The following is a 25,911-nucleotide window of genomic DNA, read 5'->3' as shown; positions in this document are numbered from 1 at the left end:
CCCCCCCCCCCCATGTCCCTCCCCCCTCCCCCACAGTCTTTCTCCCAACTAATCCCTGTGGTAGCCTACAGCACATCTCTGCCAAGGCAACGCAGTGAGCTAAACCAAATACGCACATTCGGAGGACAACTTTGTTTGTTCTGCCTTTCCCTTATCCACTCACCGGTGCGAGATACGGGCCTGCTGCCGGTCTCTAGGTATGAATATTTTAGACACCGACTCTCGTTAGTCTCCAGCCCGTCACCTAACGGAGCCCCCCGATGCGGAACAGACGGTGCACTGGAGCGAGCGACGCTCCTGTGATGAGTCAAAAAACGATGCCGCGATTGAAGCCCGGACCATCGGTACACAGATGGTGGACCATTAGCGTGGGTCTAAGACAGACGAATGCGAGGCCACAGTTTGTCGCGCCGATGACATGCGCAAGGACAGATCTCCGCAAAGGCGCGCACAGATTTCTTTTTTCTAGAGTCCCATGACAGTTTTAGCTTATCCAAACTGACCTGACTAGTGGTTTACTTTTATTATTTTGTAATATTTAAAATACACTTGATTAAATAAATAAGTAGACGCCTATAGGTTAACCGTGGCGTATGGTTTATTGAAAGATAGGAAAACTCTAGATCTTGAAGATTTCAAAAGAAAAACTCCAGATTTTGAAGAAAAACATTTCACGTGAAAATGTCTTCAGCACCAGCGAGCTCGGCTAAATGTCAGCTGTCCCTGCTTTGAGTGAAAACATTAAATCGGCTAATTTACGCAAAAGCTAGCTACAGGCCTACCATTCATCCAGAGTGGCCGCTGGGCCTACTGTGCGCTGGACGTTGTTGTACGACTCCGGCTGGGAAAATGGATCTCCAACAAACTTTCCAGTTGATTGTATTTTAGATTTGCGGTGGATTTGCCCAAAGTCCCACATAGCTGCTTTAGACTTTTTTGCCTTCTCCCATATTTCCCGACAGATCCGGTCATAGTCATCCACGGGAACACTGGGATTAGTCCAGATGGAGCGAGGAAACGGCCCCACTGCGTCCCAGGACCGCTTCAGATTGTGCCGTTTTGGTCTGAAAGGGTCCTCGCTTATCATTTTTCCTTAAATTTCTGTCGATCAAACTGTTGCCAGGATTGCGTTTCTCATGTCTTATACGTATGTTCTCAATGTTTTTGGGCTCTTCTAATGTGCGAATTTTTTTAAGTTAAGTAAAAACAAAGGGATGCACAAAAACTGTCCCATGGCAACCAGCTATGGAATTAGAATTAGCAACACGCGAATTCCCTCTACAATTTGCTAAATTATTGATTAAATCTATTTCATTTCAACTAAACCTATGATCGTTAGTTTGTCACATCGGCAACATAGTAGGCTACCGAGCACACACTCGGTTTCTCAAAAATGTACAGTAAGAAATAGCAAAATATTAGGCTGTGTGCTTGCGTGTGTATGTCTGGAAATTGGTTGGATTAATGGTTAATGGATTCATTTAATTTAATTTCATGTGTAGGCCTATTATATAATTTAGTTTATTCAAAAGGTTTAAGTGCGCTTGACGCACAGCTGTAGCCATGTCCTTATGTAAAAAAAAAAAAAACTTTTACACAAAACGCATAGTGTAAAACTAAATGACCGTTTATATGCAAAACTGTAAACGGCATTTGCATTAACTGGCCAGAGTTCCAGGCTGTTAGGTATCAATTTCACGTTCAGCGAGCAAGTATTGAGCATCTCGTATTAACGTCACAGTAGCTACGGAGGTAAATTCTGTGGTGCAACCCATGCATCCTCCTAAAACCCATTCCAGAGTTAGGCTATTTACCGTATTCAAGAGAAATCTCTACTTGGATGGGCCACTTGTTGTCCAACGGCCAGTCACTGTCATCATCATTAGGCTACGAGGATTTAAAACACGATTCAACGATTGCGATGGCAACATAGGCCTATACTACATATGCCTACTGTAACTGCGTTGGTAGCCTATATATTGTAGGTGTGCTGACAATTGTATGGAGTGAGGAGGAAAACTTAATGGTTAAATGAGAGTCCATGTAGGAGGATTAAACGAATACATCCTCCTGAGCGACAGAGGCAGATCATAGCGCGCCCCGCGACGCGCAGTGGACGAAATCGAGAGAGAGAGAGAGAGCGCGCGCGAGAGAGGTGCAGAATGAAGCAGAGCTGCATTCGGACACTTGGCGTTGTGAAGACCTGAGCCAACGTTTCTGAGGGCTGCGAATACTGGAAATACACGATCACTTGTTCTTTTCTCACCTCAAAACCATCTACTTATATGTTGGCAGGGAACTTCTAAAGCAGGACGTTTCGGTGGATCCGGATAGCATTGGTGTCCGTATTCGGGGTTTCTTCCTTTCATGTGCAAGTGAAATGTGGATTATCGACGTTGGTTTGTTAATTTGGAATAAATAGAGGGAAAACAGCACGGCCGTGGGGTAAGAAAGTGGAAAAGGTATAGCTCGCCTTCCCAGTTCATCTCACATCGAATTATATATCTGGAGAGAACGAGGGGTTGTTAATATTGAGCGTGGGTAGATAAGACTCCGCTTCTATTCTTTCCCTGGTACATATACCTCTTTCGGTGTGAAATCTTTACACAGAGATTCGCTAACCCCGCGGTCCGCATGACATGGTTCAGTCCAGCTGCGAGATCCGAGTCTCGATGCATTGGGATTTTTCTCGGCGCCGAAACCAAGTGAATCTCAAATTTAAAGCCGTCTGATAACAACCGTGCCTGCCAGACAAACCCCTGCCATGACAACCGCCTTGAACCGGGACGGAACGGGACTCGCACGGAGATCGGAATACGTGTGCAGCGGACATAGTAGACCGAGGAAAACGGACGGAATACGGGTTTTTGCGCTAATGAAGGTTGGGGTACACGCGCACTATTGGAGCCGGGTGCTGTTCCTGTACGTGGGGCTACTGGCCGCCTCGGTAAAAGGTAAGTTTCCCTGCATGTTTTCGCTTGTGCTAAAGCAATTGCGTGGGGAGATGCACTAAAATAGGCTACATTCCCTCTTCCTCCCAGAATGCTAAACGGCCTGGTGAGGGCAGCTTTTCATAGCATGGGAAAGTTCAGAGACGTTGAGAGTTGAAAGACGTTGTGTTTACAGCGGAATTCTTGAATTTGGTGGGGGTTCCTCTGTCGTGGAGAGATTCCCCCAATCAGTGGCCATACCGCATTTTAGAATCGAATGTGTGTTTCTTAAGGCAAGAAAAGAGGGGGTGACGGCGAAGATTCTACGACGTGTGATAGTCTGATAGTCTTCTCCGCATATCTGAGCGGAGGTACATCCCTGCTCGGCAGCAGGCGGTTCATCGCGGGTAGCTAAACAAGCTGCCGTGAATTCCGTTAGATAGCCGTTTGAACACTGGTTGAACGTCGAAGCTGCAGTAGGCTATGGCATGGAAGTGAATAATTAGCCATCGCACCTGGTCTCTGGGATCTACCATGTCTGTTCATCTATGTATGGCGTCATGAGATGCATGTCTGGTGTATTCTACACTAAGCTCATGCATTTTTTGTGAGGATGAGTCTGGTGAATTCCCTCCCTTCATTGATGTGTGGGTGTGTGCTTGCGTGTGTGTGTGTGTGTGTGTGTGTGTGTGTGTGTGTGTGTGGATGAGAGCAAAAAGAGAGAGGTGGGCGTCAATCATACAGTTAGATGTGACTGGAAGACTTGAGATTTGGTGGTGGTGTATTTGGCTAAAATCCTGGCAGCGCTCAACAGACAGATCACATTGATCTAAACATTTCAGAATGGAATATTAATATACCAGAAAAGGGTAAGCTTTCGGAAGTTGATCTGGCACTGTCAATTCAGACTCCACTCCATGTTGAAACCCAAAACGCAAAGTCAAAATACCTCACCAAAAGCGAACGACATCCTCCACGGCTTTCAGCGACTGCTCGCGCGGACAGAAGTTATTGGACGGTTCTTACACACGGGAGTCAAAAGTGTAATGACAGTCAGGCCTAGAGGCTACATCAAAACCACTCAGCACTTCAATTAAATTTCAACATGGCCAATAAGAAGCGAGATTATAGCCATTCCATTAATATGTCGTCAGCTGTGACCTCAGCTGGCATTTTACAGTACCCCCCGCCACCCACTCCAAAACGACATGGCATCCAGTTTCAATTACGCATCATCATCTAACATATTCTGGGTTCATTAAGACAACAGCCGCTCTCTTCTCTCTTGAGGAATCCATGCCGGTTCACTGAGTCATCAATGGCTCTCATGGCTTTAGGGACGGGATTTCATCTCCTCAGACTGTTGAAATCTTTCTGCGGTCACGTCACCGTCGCTGACGACCAAAACGCATCAACACTTATTTATTAATCAATTCATTACCACACATTGTAGTTTGACCGCGCGGTAGGACAGACATTACTATAAACGAGACCAATTTGTCTCCTCGGTGCAGCGGATTACCTCCCTGGCTGCGGACAGGGGTGGCAGTTGCCGCGTCTTCCCGTTAAGCGGCACCAGAGATTCACTTAGTACTGAGCTGACGAGGATTGGGTTTGCAGCTGCACACTGCCCACGTAGTCCCGGTTTAGACAACCAACCCGGGAAAACTTGGCTAACGTTGTTATGGGTTATATTTGAAGGCTTTACAGATTTGTTGGTATTAAGTTGTGGAACGTTTATCTATAACCAGAAGTGTGCCCTAAGTGTATGCCATGATTCTCATAAATTATTAAACGGATCGAGGGACGATAATCTCGGAACTAAATGTCACTCATTATCTCGTTTTGGTCTTTCCTTTTATTTAGTTGTTATTATTTTACCATAGGCCTAATAGGCTAACGATAGTGTCACGTAACAAAAACGAAACGGATAAAAAAAATCCGTTGTAGACGCCAGATGATAAACCGTTGGTGTTCTAGTTGCCTGAACCTCATCATTGATGCGCTCTCAATCATAGGTGGCGCAATGATCTGATAACGTGTGAAACGTCTCCGACGGATAGATATTGAGTTGACAACCAGTGCACTCATTTCAGTCTGCTCAAAAAAGGCCCGCTCCCATGGCCCGGCCGCTCAATAAACACTAATCAACCTTCATTCATTAAACCCAAGAGATGGGGGAGGAGGAGGGACGAGAGAGATTATGAGGAAGAGTGATAATGAGCCAGTCTGATGAGGCAGATTGCTGATGACGCGTGAGAGGCATGTGTTGTAGAACACCCGCGCACCTCAAGCTTGCACCTCAAGCTTGCCCGGCCGGCTATTAGATTGTTAGTCACCGGGGCATGACACAATAACTCAGTATGTCTGCAATCACGAGGATCACGCTTCGTTGTCTCCTGACCATCTGACTTTACGCAACCAGCGGCCTTTTATTAACGCCCTAAAGTTGCGGTGTCAGTGTGGCCGTGACGCAACTAAGTGAAATGACTGTTGGTTTCTAGGCTCCTGCCATATTTCGCTCGTGACTGCACGTGTACACAAGTAAAAGTCTTGTGAGATACGGAGCTCCCTCCCGCCCCGCATTCTGACAAGTAAAGCAAACCCACCACCCCCATGATGTGAGATACCTTGGAGAGCGAATCTGGGTAGATGCCGCGCCAGAATCCCAAGGATGCAGTCCGAGCTGCAGACCATGGAGAGCACCTCCCTGCCTACTCAAAGCGGCGTTATTAACCACAGCACAGCAGTATCTATCTATCTGTCTGTCTGTCCCCTCCCTTCTTCTCTCATTTTTTGTCTCCAGCTCCTTTCTCTCTATCCATCCTTCCTTCCCCAGCCTGTGTTGTGGAGTGGTTGTGGCCAGCTCTCCTCTGGCTCTAGATAACCAGTGGGGAGAAGTAAACAGGGCATGCTTTATCTGTCTGTATGCTGGACTGTGGTACAGAATGCTAAGCAACAGGCTCTGCTGCTGCAGTGGCCCCTTGCTCTTTGTCAAAGAAGACTACAGACAGAGAGAGAGGGAGAGAAAAGTGAGAGGGGGTGAGAGAAAGAGATGAGATAAACACAGAGGGAAATACATAGGGAGAGAGACAGACAGAGAGAGGGTAAAGAGAGAGGAAAGAAGGAGAATAATGGGGGGAAAGGGAAAGAGCGAATTAGAGTGAGAGAGATGGGGAGGTTGAAGTGGAGGAAGAGAAGGCTGAGACAGTGATAATGTGGGCCTAGTCTCTGTGTGTTTTGCTCTGGTGAATGATCTGTATGGAGCGTCATCACCCTATCAGCCATCAGAGAGACTCTTCTTTCACAACACTACTCACCCCTAACAGGCTGTTAAGTTTCTATGTGTGTGTGTGTGTGTGTGTGTGTGGTTGTGTAATTTTGTGCGTGTTGTTTTGTTTGCATGTGAAATTGTGTGTGTGGGAGTATGTGTGATTGTGTGTTGTGTGTGTGAGAGTGTTAGAAGGCCAATCTCCACCAAACACAATTGGATGGTTGCGCTTAATTGATGTCAGGCAGGTCATCATCTCTAAAAGGAAAGATTGCCTGTGTGCGTGCCTACGTGCATGAGTGTGTGTACAGGGGTGTGTGCGTGTGGTTGTATGTGGATTTGCATGAGATGAGATTACGCTCATTTTCTCATTCTATTCTTTCTTGGTCTATCTTCTCTTGTCTTCTCTTCTCTCTCTCTGTCTTTCTCTCTTAATTTCTCTGTATATCTCTAACTCTCTGTCCCTCCATCTCCAGTGTCCTCCCTCGTTTTTGCCTCCCTCTGGTAATTCACACTGTCATCTGACTCCAGATGGCCAAAGTGTTTGTAGTCGGATACACGCACACAACTGCTGAACACAGACACACTCATATACCAACACAATTTATTAAACACAATGCAAGTGTTATTGAAGGTCATTGCTATGGAATGGTTCCTAGCAACTGAATCAACATAAACAGATTAAGTGTTTTCTTTCAAAGAGAATCGTTTAGGAGTGCTCTCAGTAGGAGGTCAACTTGTGACTCCTGCAGTGTGATCACCAATTGGTATTGGTGGAAGGAAGGAAGGACAGATGGAAGGAAGGAAGGATAGATGGAAGGAAGGATAGATGGAAGGAAGGATGAAGGAAGGAATCCTGATCTATATCTCTTCAGCTATCAGGAATATAACCCCTTACACATTTCTCTCTCTCTCTCTCTCTCTCTCTCTCTCTCTCTCTCTCTCTCTCTCTCTCTCTCTCTCTCTCTCTCTCTCTCTCTCTCTCTCTCTCTCTCTCTCTCTCTCGCTCTCTCTCGCTCTCTATCTCCAAATAGTGCAGTGCTCATGTCCTTGGGTCCTGAGCAATACACCTGCCGAATTTCAACTTCCTACAGTGCCTGGATCTTGAGATGATCTAGCCACACTCTATACTTGCATTTCCAGCCTTTTGTTGCCCCCATCCCAAATGTTTTTGGATACGTGCTGTGGCCATGAACTTCAAACATTTCCTCAGTTTAAACATTTGATTAGTTTTCTGTTTTATTGTCAAACGTTTGGGGAATCTGGGTTGTATTATATATAATAAATATTCAGTACATCTCTGCCTGTCTAAGTGTTGTTGGGGTGATCTATATGAGAAGTGTGTTTAAGGGATAGCAGAGAGGGAGATAGGGAGAGAAGGACTCAATGGTTTGACTGTAGCTTTGGCATCCTTCAGAACTTGATAAGCGCGTGTACGAATAAATGTGTGTGTGTGTATGTATGTAGTAAGCAAGGAAGAAAAAAAAGAAGGAAAGAAGGAATAGGAGTATAAAACTCTCAGAGGAGAGGTTAGGGATTATGAGCTGTGACCTTCCTGAATGTACACACATGCACACTCATAGAGCAATAACAATAACTAACAAAGATACACACACACACACACATTTATAGATGAGCCTGGGTCAACATGTTTCTGCGGAATGATCATCTGAGTTGCTCAGTCCTTCCATTACTCAATTATAATTAATTGATCGATATTAATTAATTGATATCGATCACCAGGTCTTGGTCAGACAAACAGACAGACAAGCAGGCAGACAAACAGCAGACAGGCAGGTTGACGGAAAGAAAAACAGAATATATTACAGAAATACAGACAGACAAACAGATCCAGGAATACTCATCAATTTTGCAATTAAAAAATAATCACTGCTTCTCTTTTTGTCTTTGTCTGTCTGTCTGTCTCTCTCTCTCTCTCTCTCTCTTTCTCTCTTTCTGTCTACCCTCTTCATCTATCTATTTCATTCTGGTAGTTTGAGGTTATTGAAACCTCCAGAGTAGGAAACAATTGAAACAAGTGATAATTGACTACCTGTGAGTCCTGGGAGATCGCATGGAGATCTCAACATCTTATGGGAAAATGTGTGCTGTTACATTTGTGTGTGCTTTTGTGTGTGCTTTTGTGTGTGTGTATGACTTCAAGCAGTTGATTTTGTTAGACAGCATGTCTGTTGCCCCTTTCCCTGTTGTCATGGGAACAAGATGTTGCTTCGAGGAGTCCTTCCAGTCTCTCTCTCTCTCTCTCTCTCTCTCTCTCTCTCTCTCTCTCTCTCTCTCTCTCTCTCTCTCTCTCTTTTTTTCTCTCTCTCACTCACTCTCTCTCTCTCTCTCTCTCTCTCTCTCTCTCTCTCTCTCTCTCTCTGACCTCTCCTTTTGTCTCTTTGTTTCCAACTTTCTGTCAAACACACACACACACACACACACACAGTGACATCCCCAGAGTCATAGCCTTCACAGCCCTCCGAGTGTTTTGGGAGAGGGTTGATTGAATCAGAATCAGAATAAAGTTTAATTGCTAAGTACGTTTAGACAAACAAGGAATTTACTTTGATGTGCAGGTGCATAAAGTAAACATATTATAAACAAATAAGAATCTTACAGTTTTTCACAATTGTTAACACACGTTTCTCAAAACAATAAAGTCTTTTTCAAAACTGCACACACAAAACTGAAAACCTCACACACAAAATGCTAAACCTGACACTCCAAGAGGACTCTTTGCCATCAAATATCTCACCTGTTCACAAAATGGAACTCGTGTTCTCATTTGGTACACACAGCCATATTTTCAAATGACACACACACATACCATTCACAACAGTACACACAAAAAGCATTTGCTGCACACTACCAAGCATTCACAGCACACCGTAGTGCAAAATTGAAAACAAAATTCTCCAAATGGAAGACACCATATGAACGACTGACTCTGGAGAATGAGCCATTTCAACTTTTGTAAAATGTCTCAGTGTAGGCCACATTTTTTCATAGTCAAACATAAAACAGCACACATATGCAGCAAAAAAAGTTGAATTTTTTGAACAGTACAGTCAGCGGGCCTGCTCAACCCATTGCAGCACACGAAGTGATGTTCCCACCACGATCAGCAGGGACCTCAACAATGGTGCGCTGGCCAATGACATTTCTGCCCGGCGCCTCCTCTTCACCAGGTTGAATCCAACCTTATCAATGAATATGTATTCATGTATTCATATAGATCATTAGCTGTGTCATGATCCTGGATCTGCTGGAACAGACACCATGATAATGCAAGTTACTGTATAGTAAGGACACAGATGGGTCAACACAGTGGGGTACAGTGAGACACATTACAGGTGCAATACATGCATGTGTCAGTGCTGAATGTATGGGACTTATAAACTCTTGCCGTAACTCCTCGATGTGTTGTGGTCGAATAGGACCCTGTACACTTGTTTCATCCACATGGCATTCCTGCGGAGAACACGGTACAGTGTAGAGAGGGCAACGGTCTGGATGTTTCTGAATGTGGCATGGTCGTGGTTCTCTTTCAGTCCTGCAAAATACAAATACAGTGAGCACCCTTTTTCCATTGATATGCAATATTTCAGTACACAAGGCAAATATAATTCATACCTGTTCTCCATTCTAAAGTTTCTAATGATGGCAGCAACTGTGAAGCGGCTGAGATTTTGTTGGATCCTCTGGCCAGCCTCCCTCATGCTCAAACCATGGTTGAGCACATGGTCAACCACAGTGGCCCGAATCTCATTAGAAATCACCGTTCTCCTTCTTCTTTCTCCTCCACCTCCTGCTTCTCCTCTTCCTCCTCCTCCTCCTCGTCATCCTCTTCCTTGTCCTCTTCCTTGTCCTCTTCCTCCTCTCACTGTTACCCCTCTCCTTCTCTGGTTGTTGATAAGTTCTCTGCTCACCAAACAAAACAGAGGCTCAAGGCCCTTTTTATGCTGCAGTCCTGATCGCAAATTGCTCACCAGACCTGAGTGACCTGAGATTTGAATAGTTGTGTGTTGTAGGTTGATGCTTTGAGACTTTACTTGAGAAGTGTGCGCAACAACTGAACATTGTGTGTAGTGTTTTGACAACAAGGTGATGTGTAATTGACATCAGTGTGTAAACAAGGAAAGTCAGAGTCTAATGCAGATAAGGGAGTGTAATGTAGTGATAAATTGGGTCGAGCAATTGGTACATGACGTTAAGGTTGTGAAAATTGTGCCAAAGTTGTGCTTTTTTGTGTGTTGACAATTGTGAAAAACTGTAAATATGTGCATGCCGTCATTAAATATAGATTGTAGAAAGATATAATTTAGTAAAGGAGTTGGGAACAGCTATAAGGTTATTGTTGCCGCCCATAACATGATATCTGCTCCTAACTCCTTTACCAAACAGCACCCTCTCCACCAAAGGTGTTGTTAGACATAACACTCTACTGGGGCACAGGCTCCTAATTCATATCCCTTGCTACGCACAATGCACTACTAGGCTATAGAAACTCCCCTTGCTTAACCCACTGTACAGCAGTTCAGGGTCCAGGATTATCAATCTAAATGAATGCACTCACTAATAAAGTAAATTGTTAAAACTCAAACTTTAGATTTTACTGGGGCACAGCTGATTTATACTGGAGAACGTGCCCCAGTAAAAAGGGTCTAACGACACCCCTGCTCTCCACAAAGCCTAGCTATTCACTGGCCATTCACTTTAAGGGCCCTATTTTAACGATCCGAAAAGCAAGTATTTGTCAACACAAGTATCATTCCTAGTTTGCACTCGACGCAAAGCGGATTTTTCCCTCCACAGACGCACGTTGGTAAATAGGGGAATGACCTTGCGCTCCAGGGGGCGGTTCAGCGAATAAAGGAGGTAAGTTCCGGCGCAAACGTTCCCTGGTGCTATTTTGCAGTTTCATAAAAACAATTCCGCCACAGACCAGGAAGAACGTAGTCTAAAGTCAATGGCGCGTTATTCAGATGCTATTTTAAGGGCGCATGCTTGGCCCGTGCGCACTGCTGGCAAGGCCAAGGTCTTCTTCCGGCGAAGCCACGTTACATAATTTTGATTTATTGTATGGTTGTGTTACATTTCTTTCATGTCAATGATTAAAAATAATTTCATGAGAAAGCTTTATGTATGTGAACTTGATTTGTAACAATTGTGGCACTTTCCTCCCATGCCTGTTTAACCAAAGCTAATTTGGGTGTGTTTATTCTCCCATCCCAATCAGAATCAGAATTTGGTTTATTCGCCATGTATGTTCAAACAATAGGAGGTGCAAACAATAAAAAATCATGGGTCTTAAATTAAGTACAATGGTTAAACTAATTCTAAGAACTAAACAATTACAAAATATAACAATAAAAAAAATATATATTATAGAAAAAAGAAATGTGAACCGCTCCTGGCATGCACCTGGCAAATCCACTGTTATAACAGCAATCCGCCATGGAACAAACGCTGCTCTTAGAGGGAATGTGAGATGACGCTCTGATTGGTTTATTGCACGTTACGCCCAAACCACACCCATTTGCCTGTTCCCACACTGTAGTCCTCTAGGAGCTTTGTCTGGGGGTTGCCTTTTTCTCTCCTCCTCTTTCCTCATGTTATGCTGTAACTTTTCTAGTTGGCGCCGAAAATGGCTGTCAAGGTAGGCTCTCCTGCCAAAGTAAATTCCTTGTCTGTGCAAACTTTCATGGCGAATAAACACCAATTTTAATTCTGAAAAAAAACTGGCGACCTTCAAATTACTAGCCCGATTCCCTAACCGCTCAGCCACCTGACTCCCTAGAAACCCACCCAAATTAGCTTCGGTTAACAGGCATGGGAGGAAATTGACACAATTGTTACAAATCAAGTTCACCTACATAGAGATTTCTCATGAAAATCTTTTTATAATCATTGAAGAAATGTAACACACCATACAATAAATAAAACAATGTAACCTAGCTTTGCAGAAAGAAGACCCTGGCCTTGCCAACAGTGAGCGCACGGACCAAGCTTGCGTCCTTAAAATAGCATCTGAATAACACACAATTGACTTTAGACTAAGTTTTTCCTGATCAGTGGTGGAATCGCTTTTCTGAAACTGCAAAATAGCACCAGGGAACGTTTGCGCCGGAACATGCCTCCTTTTTTCGCTGAACCGCCCCTGGGAGCGCAAAGTCATTCCCTAATTTACCGATGTGCGTCTGTGGAGGGAAAAGTACGCTTTGCATCGGGTGCAAACTAGGAATGATACTTGCATCGTTGACAAAGTCAATTGCGCTGGGTGCAAAATAGGGCCCAGAGTGTGTTCTCCCCGGCAGTAGTCTGTTGTTAATTATGGTGAGAGTCCGGATAGCTGAGCTCAGTCATTTTCTACTCCTTAATGACGGCGATGTTGAGGTTAATCTGCTTGTGATGCGGTCACAGGCGACATATACGACCACAACTGCAGATGAATGATGTCGCTAAGGGATATACTGTATATGGAGCGGAAGGGGCTTCATCATCTCCCTGGCACACAGGCACACACACAGACACACACACTCTCAAACAAACGCGCACACACTCTTCTTCTAATGCATGGTGGAGTGTTTGAAGTACTGTACGCTTCAAGGGAATAGAAGATGAGCTGCTTTTCTTGGCAGCCGTCTGTGGTAGTGACACGGTGGTACTGGGTTCAGAACCAGGTGAACTCCAGGTCTGTGGTAGTGACGGGGTGGTACAGGGTTCAGAACCAGGTGAACTCCTGTCTTCTTTGTAGTTGAAGCAGCTAAAAAGCTGGTTTAGTTCAGGGCTGTCCTCAGTGGGTGAACCAGAGAGAGAGTGAGAGAGATCTTTAATAATATATATATATATTTTTGTATTGGGCAGTCAAAACCAGTTAGTCACCAGTTACACCTCATTGGCCAGTTAGCCACCAGTTACACCGCACTGGACATTAGGAACCTAGTCACTCATATTGACCAGGGAGAGATAAGGAGACATAGATAAATGAAGAGAGAGAGATTGTGAGAGAGACAGTGAATGAGATACATCTATAATTTTGTAAGAGTAATCAAACTCAGCTTAACTCAGCTGTTGATAATAGTAATCATAATGAAGATAAAACCTATTGGAAAAAGTGAAATCAAGTTACATCACAAACGTGAATGTTACAAAATTCTGAATACCCCCCCCCCAAAAAAAAGAAAGATCTTAATTATATACAGAGTTTGTGCTCGGTGTATTGCCATACACCGGCAATAAAAGTCACCATTGAAATACATGGTTGGCTAAGGAAAAAAGAAAATCCAGACACTGCAGATTAGGTGAAGTTGAAACTGAGCAACATTTTCTACTTCAATTAAGTTTAATCACTTCACTTTAGATGAGAAAACACGCATTGTTTTAAGTGAAAACATAGAAACAGTTGAACTAGCATAAGATCAAAACATGAGAGAAATATAGCTGTAAGCAGCAATGGCGGATTCCTCCTTCAAAATGGCAACATGTTCTAAAATTGACATAATAGATAGTTACACTGGGATTAACCAGAAGACTTGAAACTGTAATTTTTGTCATAATAATAAATTAAAAAAAGTTTGTGCCTCTGACTGGATTAGAATCCACCACCCTTGGCACAGCAGCACTGAGTCTCATCCTATTAAACCATTCACAGACTTAAACAACAAATCATTTAGTTTTTGTATCAGAAAATAAGACATTTTTCTCCAATGGCAAGCATGGTCAGATTTGGTTAAGGTTCAAACAGCTGTAATTTAGTCCTATATGTGGGACATAAAAACGGGACAATGGGATGACTGGGTTACTGCTGTAAAGAATAGCTTTCTCGTAGTGCTTTAAAAAGGTTTTTGGGGTTCCATAACTTGTCATGGAAGAGAATTTCAAATCATGCTTACATTTAGTCATTTAGCAGTCGCTCTTATCCAGATCGACTTACAGTAAGTACAGGGATATCCCCCTGAGGCAAGTATGATGAAATGCCTTGCCCAAGGACACAACGTAATTTGGCACGTTGGGGTATTGAACTGGCAACCGGCCCGATTCCCTATCTGCTCAGCCACCTGAAACATGCTATCTCACCTGACATGCCTAGCATCACTGGCGATGTTTCCTGGCTTAGGTAACTTAAATGAATTTGCGCAACAGGCAAGGGATCCACCTGAACAATCAATATACTTAATTTGAGCTAACTCGGATGTGAATCTGACACTACCATGCTTAGACTACAATTAGCTAGCTACTGTGGTGAACCTGGCTTGTTTTGCCGTGGTTAGCACTGTCTCGCTTAACAGATGATAGGTGTGTTGTGATGGGCTCCAATAAACACGCATTGCTATGTTTTACAACCGGAGGATTGATCGGAAGACCAGAAACCATTTTGTCAGAATAAAAAATTAAAAACTATACCTCTGACTGGTTTTGAACCTACAACCCTTTGCTTACCAGCACAACATCGCCAATTGAGCCATTCCCAGGCATGGAATACACAAATTTCAGTAACTCTATAATATAAAAAGCAGTTTCTCCAATGGCGAGCATTGTCAGATTTGGTCCAATTTCAAACAGCTGTAATTCAGTCATATTTTGACATATCAAGGTGAAACTTTGCATGGTACTTCAGGGGTGTGTCACCTTAAAGCATATTAGGTTTGAAACATCCTTCAAAAATAAATTTGATTTTGTGACACAAACATATTTAGGCAATGTTGACATTTACATAAATACACCCCTCTCAGCCATTTTGTATTTGATTCAATTGCCTTAAGTAACGTTTTTTAATACGTCAATGACACATATCTGTCCAAAATTTCAAGTCAATCAAACCTTTGGTTCAAGAGACGAGGAACCTTTTTAAGGTTTTCAAAAATTATCACTGTACAGGAAGATCCATCATGGTGGACCTTATGAGTCAATTTTGTTCCTCATGAAAAATGAGGCATGCACACCAAGTTTCCGAAGAATTGGAGCAATGGGGTGGAAATGCTATCACTCTGAAAAGTGGACATCTGGGCGTGGCCTGTGTTGCCCCCTATGGTCCGATGTGGCCCATATTTGGTGTGGGGGTACCCACTTGGATGTAGTATCAATGTGCCACATTTTATGATCTGGGACTTTTTGAGATATTTGGGCGCAAGGAGAAGAAAAATAACAATAAGAATACTAACAAAAACAATAGGTTCACTCCTACCAGAGGAACCCTAATAATACCAACAATTCCAATAGGGGTTCCTCCTGACAGAGGAATCCTAAATAGAGGCTCACATTATACCAAGCAGTTGAAATAGATATAGATAGATATAGATAGATATAGATAGATAGATAGATAGATATAGATAGTCCGCATATTTTTATTTTAGGTTCCTATATGTTTATTGAATGCACCTTACTGCCAAAGTAAATTCCTTGTCTGTGCAAACTTTCATGGCGTATAAATCCCTTTCTGATTCTGAAACATCTTGTTGTACTATTATTTTATATATGTTATTTTATAGATAAAATAATGGACACGTAATATTTGTATGTAATTTTGAATAATCAGTTTTTATTTACACACACATATTTAACTTTGAATATTATCATATTTGTTTTTATAATTTTTGAAATACATTGTATTATTAATATAATTATAATAACCAGTGCAGTAATTATTGTTATTTGTTGTATTTGTTCCCCCCACACACACACAAACACACAGTACTTTAGGGATTTGCTCAAATCTCACCATAAACTCACCTTGAGTATTTGCCAACTGCAGCAGATTTGCTGTTTTCTCCCTGTGAATGTCACACCACTGATTTGTGACCTCAGCAGGAATAGGCAATGATACTCTCACCTAAAATACCTATCTCTCTCTCTCTCTCTCTCTCTCTCTCTCTCTCTCTCTCTCTCTCTCTCTCTCTCTCTCTCTCTCTCTCTCTCACTCTGTACTCTCGCTCTGTATCTCTCTCTACCGCTCCCTCTCTCTTTTTCTCTCTCTCCCTCTCTCTTTTCCCCATCTATCTCTCTCTTTTCTACCTCCAAAGAGGGCAGAGAGGGGGTAGACAGACAGAGAGGGGCTCTGTCTGTCTGCCAGAGTACCGTACAGTGTTCTTCCATTCATCAAAGTGTCACAGAGCTCCGCTGCAGCTTTTGTACTGCCACTAAACAACCACCAACCCCCCCACACACACATTACATTACACACACATATACACACACACACAGAGGCCATTGCAGTTTATCCCAAGAAGGTCAGACCGATCTCCCTGTGTGCCAATGTGTATGAGACAGTGACATGTGTGGGAAATGCCAGCTGGATGCCAACATGGGCATTGTTGAATGAGGGGTTAATTAGCTGGGCACCAATGCTAAAAGTATTTTATTTTCTGTATTTGTGTGTCTCTGCATGCACGCGTGTTTGTGTGTACTATGCACTCTCAACATATTTTGCAGTCGGGCTCTGGGGCTGGTCAGTACATCCGAGACAGATCAACTTACTTCATGACTCACGTACAAACACACACACGTGCACAAACAAACGCACACCCCCACACACACCCAGGATTCAAAAAAATGTGCAACTCCTCCTTCAACATAAATGTAATTTACTTACATTTACATTTAGCAGACGCTGTTATCCAGAGCGACTTACAGTAGGTACAGGGACATTCCCCCCAAGGCAAGTAGGGTGAAGTGCCTTGCCCAAGGATACAACGTCATTTGCCACGGCCGGGAATCCATCTGGCAACCTTCAGATTACTAGTCCGATTCCCTAACCGCTTAGCCATCTGACTCCCTCACTTTCAGCTGAATCGTCAAATGGGCACTGAACACCTGCATCCTTGGCTTCTGAAAATTAGTGCAAGTGTCTCTTTTTCTTTGCTCCCTTCACTTCAATTTTGACCATCTTATATTTTTCTGTGCCTGCAAAGTGTCACTGATTGTGGCCAAAAAAGCTGTAAGAAGCCCTCAGGTGATCTTCCTCATGATCTATGGATACCTATTGATTTGAAGAGTTGCTTGGCTTGGCACAGGTGCTGTAGAAGGCTGTGGCAGATTATAGATTTGTATACCTCTTCTAACCTGTTTGACGTCTAATGCTAGCCATAAAACATCCTATTCACATGTTTAGTTAACTCTTGCATGCCAGGCAACACATTCTTAGTATACTCTGTTCATTGTTGGTGTTTTCTGTGGTTTACTACAGCATGTGTGTGTGTGTTCATACACACTGGCACTGTGTTCACACACACTGACCCATTAATAATTCACTATACCAATAACACCCACCAACTAGTATTATTTAGGGTATATTTAGGGATAATCTAAGCAGTAGCTCTCAATAGTGAACTTTCTGCTCTTCTCTCAGATCCTTTCTTGTGTGTTTTTATGTGGGAGGATACCTAGGAACAGAATAGAGGGGAAATCTGGGGTGTGTGTATGTGTGTGGGGGGTGCAGTGTCAACTCTCTGTTGCTGCTTTATTACTGCTCTCCCTGGCATGTCCTGGAGTGAGAATAAGGAGGGAAGAAGGGGAAGGATAAGAGGGAGAAATGGAGAGAGAGACAGAAAGAGGAGAGATAGAGATGGGAGGGCCTAGGGTGAAGGTACAGGGATAACAAGCAGGAGGAATGGGAGAAAAGAGGTAACAGGTATGAACAAGTTGGGAGAGAGTAGAGAAAGAAAAGAGAAATGATGATGACAAATTAATGTAATTAAGATTAAAAGAATGAGGGAGAATGATAGGTGGAGGGAAACAGAGAGGAAGGGGCAGAAATAGAGTCTTCCTATGAGGGCTGACAGATGAGGGAGAGGGAGAATAATAGGGAACAGAACAGGTAGCTCCGACAAGAAGTGAAAAGTTTGAAAATGTACAATATCTCCCTTGAGGGAGTCTGACAGTTTTCTCAACTCCACAGTTTCAAGGACATACACATAATTTTTTGACAACAACACTTTGTTTACAAGTTTCAGCACAAACTAATTAACATTCAAGCTTATTTCTTTTTGTTGTTGTTGCATAATGGTATATTAATTCAATGTGTTACTATGAGCAAGCATGGTGTCAACATTTTTGAGTAATTCAATAGTGGAGGTTGCTTGTCTAATGCGACTGTTGAAAAAGCTGTTATCCTCCTGTTATTTATCCCTAATTGCATCTGAATCATCAGCCACTGAGATGAACTGAACACCTTTACAGTAAAAAGTCAGTCATAAAATAACCACTAATACTGTACCTGAAGATTTACATTTTCCTTCATAATGTATGTCTCTGAGCAAGTGTTTGTACACTCAAACATCTGTAAAAAAAAAATTGGGGGAAATATTGTAAATCATTTTCAATGCAAACCTTTAGTACCACACAAAAATCCTGCCATCTTCAGCTACATTGTAGATTCAGCATTAGTGCTGGAGTCTGTAATTAACTGGACAGCGTCCAAATTAAATTAAAACACTCCCTTTCTTTCCCTGGTTCCCTGGCATGGTCAGCATGATGACCGGTGACTGACAGGTGTGGGGCTCACATGCAAGTGTGTGGTGCCGGGAACAGACAAGTCTCTCTGCAAATTAACTTTGACAGTAACCTTGCTGTGTATCTGTGGTAGCCATCACTGGGGAGAGGGATCAGTTAGACAGGGGAGGAGCCAGCTAATCAGATGACTGATGGAGCATCAGTTAGCATCACGCTAACACACACACTTGCATGCTAGTGATGGGAAGTTCTTACCATTTTCGGTTCTTTGAATCTCATTCAGTAAAATTAATGTGTTGCTCAAATTTTTTTTGCCAATTCCCTGGCCTAAATACGTCCACTGCAAACAATTATCATAATTTCATGTAGGCCTGCAGTAAACCAGAAGATACTATTTTAAAAGAAATTCCTGGATTAAAATAATGCATCATGACAGTTTTTATGATTCAAAATGGTCAGTTTACACTAGCATTTAATTATCGTGGCAAACAATTACACCTCACTTAACTGTAAGTACAAAAAAGTCAAAATAACAAAACCTGTAATTATTACTTGTGTACAAATATAATTCACGTCTTTCTAAACCTAGTCATGCGAAAGTGAACGAGGTAAACAAATCCTTTCTGTTTCCTCTTCTGAGCCTATACAGGTCACGTGAAAAATGATCCAAAAACCCGTACCTGAAGACCGAGGCAAAATCAGCAAATAATTCTAGCTAGCAGTACTGAGCCTATGCATATCACGTGAAAGACGATCCAAAGACACATACCCGGCAGATGAACATCGTTCACCTCCCAACCGATTCTTCGGATCAATATTTAGTTTTCTGCCAACCGAGTCTTCGGCAGCCTGGCTGCCAGCCCAATTTAGACCCGCCCACAAAAAAATTTGGCCGGGAAGTTGGGTCTGGGGAAGCTCGGTTGGGGAAAAACAATGTCCGAACAGGAGCTGTTAGGACCAATGAAATTGTCATGGCGGGCTTTATACGATGGACAGATGATTAACAGTAACGTAATCAACCACGTCACCAAAGAGCACTTGGGTTGAATTCGTTTCCAACAAACAACATATTATGTTGCTCTGATTGGTTGTAGGTGTATCCAATCGAGCGAAGAGGCATTTGTTTTACGAGTTCGGTTGAAACACGCCCCATACTCACAGCCCAATGGAGAGTTATCAGATTTATATTCTGACTAGAATTTTTTGTATGACAACGCCAGGCTAAGTCTTCGGATCAATGATTCGTTCATCTGCCAGGTACGAGTCTTTGGATCATTTTTCACATGACTTGCATTGGCTCAGAAGAGGAAACAGAATGTATTTGTTTTCTTCATTCACTTTCGCATGACCAGGTTTAGTAAGACGTGAATGATATTTGTTCAAAAGTGATTATTATAGGTTTTGTTATTTTAACGAGAAAATGAACGAATCGCTCTCTGAGACTACTCGTTACTCCCAATTCATCGAACGACACATCACTATTGCGTACACACACACTAAAGCACACAAATATACGTGAATATGCACTTGGATTAGCATCGGTCAAGCAACACACTCACACACACACACACACACACACACACTTTAGCATCAAAAAAGGAAAATCACCCAAAAAAGAGAAGGAGAGTATGTCAAGACATTTCAGGCCTGGACAGAATCAAGCATTTATTTGAAGTCTGACTTACAATAGTTCTGATCCTCTTTCCTTCTGTGGCGCACCGCCACAAATTAGTGTATGTGTGGGAAACATTCAAAGTATACTGCGGTTGAAACGGTATAGCCAAATCTCTCCCGGTAGACACATTTCTACCGTCTCACGGTTAACCGTCATACCGCCCAGTAGAGATGGGAAGTTCGGATCATTTTACTGATTCGGTTCTTTGAAACTCGTTCAGTAAAATGAACAAATCTTTTTTTTTGTCATTCGTTCATTTCAACGGGGGGGGGGGGGCTATACGTCCACTGCAAACACGTATCATATTCTCATGTAGGTTAATGCATGACATGTGCACCAGTAGATACTATTTCAAATGAAATTCCTGCATTAAAATAATGTATTATGACAGTTTGTATGATTTGGTCATTTATCATCACACTAGCATTTAATTATCACTGCAAACAATTACACTGCACTAAACTGTAAGTGTAAATGTAAAGTGAAAATAACAAAACCAGTCAGGATGATAACTTGAGCAAATATCATTCACGTCCTACTAAAACAGCGGCCAGAAAATGAGGAAACTGTTTCCTCTAAAAAATACAATGCGGGTCACGTGAAAAAAGGATCCAAAGACTCGTAGAAAGACCGAGTCGGGAAATGACCGAATCGTTCGTTTCCTCTAGCTACAAAGCATATTTAGGTCACGTGAAAAATTATCCAAAGACTCATAGAAAGACCAAGTCGGGAAATGAATGAATCGTTCGTTTCCTCTAACTACAGAGCCTATGCAGGTCACGTGAAAAACGATCCAAAAACTCTTACCCGAAGACCGAGTCCGGAAATGAACAAATCATTTCTGTTTACTTGGACGAGCCTATGCAACAGTCCCGATGCGCGGTCACGAGAAAATGAACAAATCACTCTTTGAGAGGACTCGTTACTCCCGAGTCCTTGTAAGGATTCGTTCAAAATGAACGAATCGTTCACAAACGACACATCACTACCGCCCAGCCCTACCTCCCTCCTTTCTTAACTTTTTTCGCTCTCTATTGGAGAAGCACCCCACTCACTCTGAGAATGATAGTTTAGATGCTGCTGCCAAAAAAACTTATATACAGAAAAGCCCAATTAATGTGAATGACAGATAGAGATAGAGAAATGGAGAAGAAGGAATAGAGGGAAGGAGGGACAAAGACAGAAGAGGGAAACAGATGAAGGCTTCCTTTCCTTTCCTTCTCTACTTGTTACTGTGGGAACAGGTGATGGAGAGATGATGGGTGTAGAAAGGAGCTGGCGGTTAGCGTCCAGATGCCAACCAAGAGTAGTAATGTTTTACAGGTAGACAGTAATTGGACATTGGTGGCTTGACTGTAATATTCGTAGATTTTGGGTTGTATGTGCCAATTTGTGTCTGACTTTTGGGGGTCTTTGATTGAGTCTGTGTGATGAGTGGTGTTTAGTTTTGAAATGAAAAACAGCTCCATGACTTAACTAACCCGATTTCCTTTCTCCTTCCATCCCAATCTCTTTCTCTCCACCACCCCTCCTACATAAATCCCCTCCCTTCTTCTCTCCTGCCTTCGTCTCTCTTACTTCCCCCTCTCTCCCCTTCTCTTTGTCTTTCTCCCCCTCTTCCCATTCCAGCCCAGAATTGCAGCTACACCCTACACAATCCCAACGGCACCATAGAGAGCCCAGGCTACCCGTATGGGTACCCCAACTATGCCAACTGCACGTGGGTGGTGGTGGCAGCAGAGCATAACAGGATACAGCTGGTGTTCCAGGGCTTTGCCTTGGAGGAGGACTTTGACATCCTGTCAGTCTACGACGGCCCACCAAGCCCGGGAAACCTACGCACACGGTAAGACCCTATCTGAGAGGTGGGATGGCGGGGGGGGGGAAGGGTTCGGACAGGGCTTTGTGGTTTGAAGGCCTCTGGAGTGATGAGGCGTCGTGGATTCCTCTGGCATTGTGTTGCAAACGGGCCTGATTGTATTAGAGGTGCAAACAGTTTGTCACTTATGGAGCTTGATTTGCAAGCAGTTGATTTGTATTGGTCCAAACAGCTTCAAGATAAAGTTATTTGCCCTTTGCAACAAGTACCAATAAAAGTACATTAGAATTCATGGTTTTGCCTGTCCTCTCGATTGTTTCCCAGCAATCTAATTTACAAAGCCCTATATGTTTCTAAATCTGAATTTTTATGTAAATAATCTTAATCCTGTTTGCTAATATTCTTATGAACAATGTGTGGTAAACACAGAGGAGTTGCAGTAAAGCCTCTGTTTTAATTCAAGTATTATTTTGCATTAAGAAGATGCTAATGTATCTACACAGTCACAGCTCATAGGTCAAAAGTCTTAAGTCAAATTGGAGGGTTACTGAAGCGGGATGGGCAGCGATGGCCCGGGACCAAGGTGTGAACTCGATGCAGATGAGCCTGACCTGGGCTCAGAGAGAGCAGGCAAGACAGTTTGGAGTTTGTTACACTGTTTACATTGGTAGTGAAATAGAGAGAGAAAGAGAAATAGAGAAGGAGAGAGAGAGAGAGAGAGAGAGAGAGAGAGAGAGAGAGAGAGAGAGAGAGAGAGAGAGAGAGAGAGGGGGGGGGACTGCCTCGGCTCACTTTGGGCTCAGTAGTTCCACTGAGATGGAACCACCATGAGAACAGAGAGAGAGAGAAAGAGAGAGAGAGAGAGAGAGAGAGGGACCTAAAAACAAATATTTATTGGGCAGTCAAAACTGCCAGCTATCCACATCACAATAACCAGTTTGGATCCTACTTACTCACATTGTACAAGGGACCCCTCTTCCCACACACAGCAATAAACTCTTTCATCTTTCCCACCCAAAGGGAGAGAGGGAGGGAGAAAGAGGGGAAGAGGGAGATAAAGTAGGGGTGGAAGAGGGAGGGCGAGAGAGAGAAATAAAGAGAGAGAATGGGAGATAGGGAGAGAGAAAGAGAGAGAGAAAGAGGGAGGAGAGATTTTGACTCAATTTGTAAATGCAAACCACCGTTATACACTTGGGCAATGTAGTTCCATGTATGTTACATGTATGTTTAATTATCATGTGTGTATCTATGTGTGTGTGTGTATGTGTATAAGGCTCTGGTTTATATATGACAAATAATTCTGTATTTCCACAGTTTTTTGCTTTTGCAACAAGAACATTTGTTCTTTCATGCGAATAAACCCTATTGAATTGAAATAGAGAGAGAAAGAGAGGGGTGGAGGGAAAGAATGAGGGATTTAGAGAGACATAGAGAGAAGGAGAAAGAGTATGACAGACTGACAGAGATCCCCCCACATGATCACCCCAATGTTTGTTGAAGCATATGCCATTTTTGCTCATTTGTGAGTAAAAATTGTTTTTTGTATTTTACACATTTATTGTCCTTTTCAAGCCATTTTATGTTACTTGCCATTTCATAAGAATGTCATTGTCCATAATGACCCAGTGTTGTACAGTGCACATGACAATAAATCTAATTGACTTTTTTGGGCTTTGAGAGAGGGGGTGAGAGAGAGAGGAGAGAGAGAAAGGAATGGGGGTGCAGTGTCAAGTTGTTCTGTGTGTACAAAGCCCCTGTAGAATGTTTTGTGTTGGACAGTGTCAGCAGGTTCTCTCTCTCTCTCTCTCTCTCTCTCTCTCTCTCTCTCTCTCTCTCTCTGTCTCTCTTGCACACACACATGTATCTCTCCTATTCAAAGAAGACATTCTGATACTGATTTTCCATGAACACAATGCTGGTGCAATAGAAACATCTTCCTCACAGTCTCATGAACTGTTTTCTGTCAGAACTCCCTTTGAACACACAAACGTAAGTGTGTGCACTCTCTCTCACACACACTTTTACACACAACAACACACACACACGTGTTAGATGCAGACCCCTGCTGTTCTTTGTTCTGTTATCTGCCTCTCCTGTCAGAATTAATTTCCCCTCTCTCTTTTTGCTTCCTTTCCTGTACATTCCTCTATTCTTTTCTCCTTCATTCTCCTCTTCTATTCTTTCCTTCTTTATTCTCTTCTCTCACTCTATATTCCTTATTTCTTTCTAATATGACCTTATGTGCCTACTCCTGCACTGTTATCTTCCTTCTTATTGGCCAGCAATTTTGCCTAAAAAACCCACCCGAATCAGACTCAATAATAAAATGCGTTAGTTTCATGGCTAAAGTTTCTCCTAGCCTATTTGCCTGCCTGTCTGTCTTCCTGCCTGCCTGTCTTCCTGCCTGTCTGTCTTTACACCTTGTTGGGGAGATGAGTCATATTTTGTAGCTGGGGAAGGACGAGGTCAAGTCACAGCATGTGTAATGGCTGAGAGTCTTTCAAGAGTCAAACGTTCTATGACAGCCTCTCATTAAAACAGCAGGCCCCAGCTGACAACACTGACGTTAGAGGAGACAGACGAGACAACAAGACAACAAAAACAACAGCAATCTTAACGCTGTATCTACGGCGGGAGGAACTGTTAGTGTAATGCTGTACAGTAATAGGCCTCCCTCGCTGTCTTGCTGTCTGCCTGTCAGCCAGCCGGCCAGCCAGCCTGTATATCTGCCTTCTAGCCTGTCTATCAGTCTGTCTGCCTGTCAGAGTGCCTTCTTATCTGCCTCACTACCTCCCTGGTTGACTGCCTGGGTGGCTGGTTGACTGGCTGGCTAGCTGCAAATATCGTGACTTCTTCTTTGGTTTAGGATATAGAGTCAAGCTATGAGAGATGGACAGTTGTGGATGGGGGTCTACATTGGAGAGAGCGAAACAGAAACATAGAAACAGAAAGACACCGAAAGTGATAAAGTGAAAGATGGAGAGAGACAGAGATAGGGGAGTGGGAGAGACAGAGAGAGATGTTGGACCTTTATTGCGGACCGCTTTGGCAACATTATTTAACCTGAACATTCATGCCATTAAAGCATTTTGAATTGAACTGAGAGGGGGAGGGAGAGGGAGAAGTAAGAGAAAGAAGGAGAGAGAGATAGAGAGGTAGAGAGATGCAGATAGAGAGGGTCCAGGTTTTTTAGCCTGAGGGGAAGACCCAAATAAGGATCAGTGGAGTGTGGTGTGAGTGGCTGTAACTACACAAACTCTACACAGCATTCTCTCCAGTGTCTCTGTGTGTGTCTGTGTGTGCAAGTAATTTGTTTGTTGTTTTGTATACAGTGAAAAAAGCTAAATCCCTCCCTCCAAGCTCTACCTCTTTCCATTTCTTTCTCACTCTCACTCTCCCTCCATCCCTCCCTCAGTAATGTAAACAGAGTGTTGCATAGAGCAGCAGGGTTGAACAGGCCCCAGTGTGATTATTTCTAAACAGTGGCTTGTCAGAAGGGTGCAGCCTCAGCCTTTGTGCTCTCTACAAAGCTATTTACAGTTAGTTTATGGAGATAGTTTGTGTATGTTTGCGTCTACTAGGGCTGTCCCCAACTAAGATTTTCTTTGCTTGACCAAGACTCGACTAAACACTTCTGAAAATCGACAAATCTATATTTGTAAAAAAAAAAAAACTATAAATGTCACAATATTTTTATCAAACCATTTTGTGTGATGACAACATGTACATTTTTCAACCCAGCGTGTGTTAGCATGCATTAGCA

At 43.0% G+C, this 25,911-nt stretch overlaps 1 protein-coding gene across 1 annotated transcript in view; it reads left to right on the top strand.

Annotated features, from left to right (window-relative positions):
* Positions 1-2,156: 2,156 nt before the first annotated feature.
* csmd2 (CUB and Sushi multiple domains 2) overlaps positions 2,157-25,911 on the top strand; it is a 213,852-nt gene continuing 190,097 nt past the window's right edge. Inside the window, 2 exon segments of the mRNA XM_047019512.1 lie at positions 2,157-2,954; positions 21,959-22,175. Of these exon segments, the coding sequence (XP_046875468.1) occupies positions 2,765-2,954; positions 21,959-22,175 (407 nt within the window). The 5' untranslated portion in view covers positions 2,157-2,764.

The sequence above is a fragment of the Hypomesus transpacificus genome, chromosome 4 (assembly GCF_021917145.1).
Source record: "Hypomesus transpacificus isolate Combined female chromosome 4, fHypTra1, whole genome shotgun sequence".
In the NCBI taxonomy this organism is placed as follows: domain Eukaryota; kingdom Metazoa; phylum Chordata; class Actinopteri; order Osmeriformes; family Osmeridae; genus Hypomesus; species Hypomesus transpacificus.
Note: the sequence above shows the minus strand (reverse complement) of the source record. Positions and strands in the feature narration are given on the sequence as shown.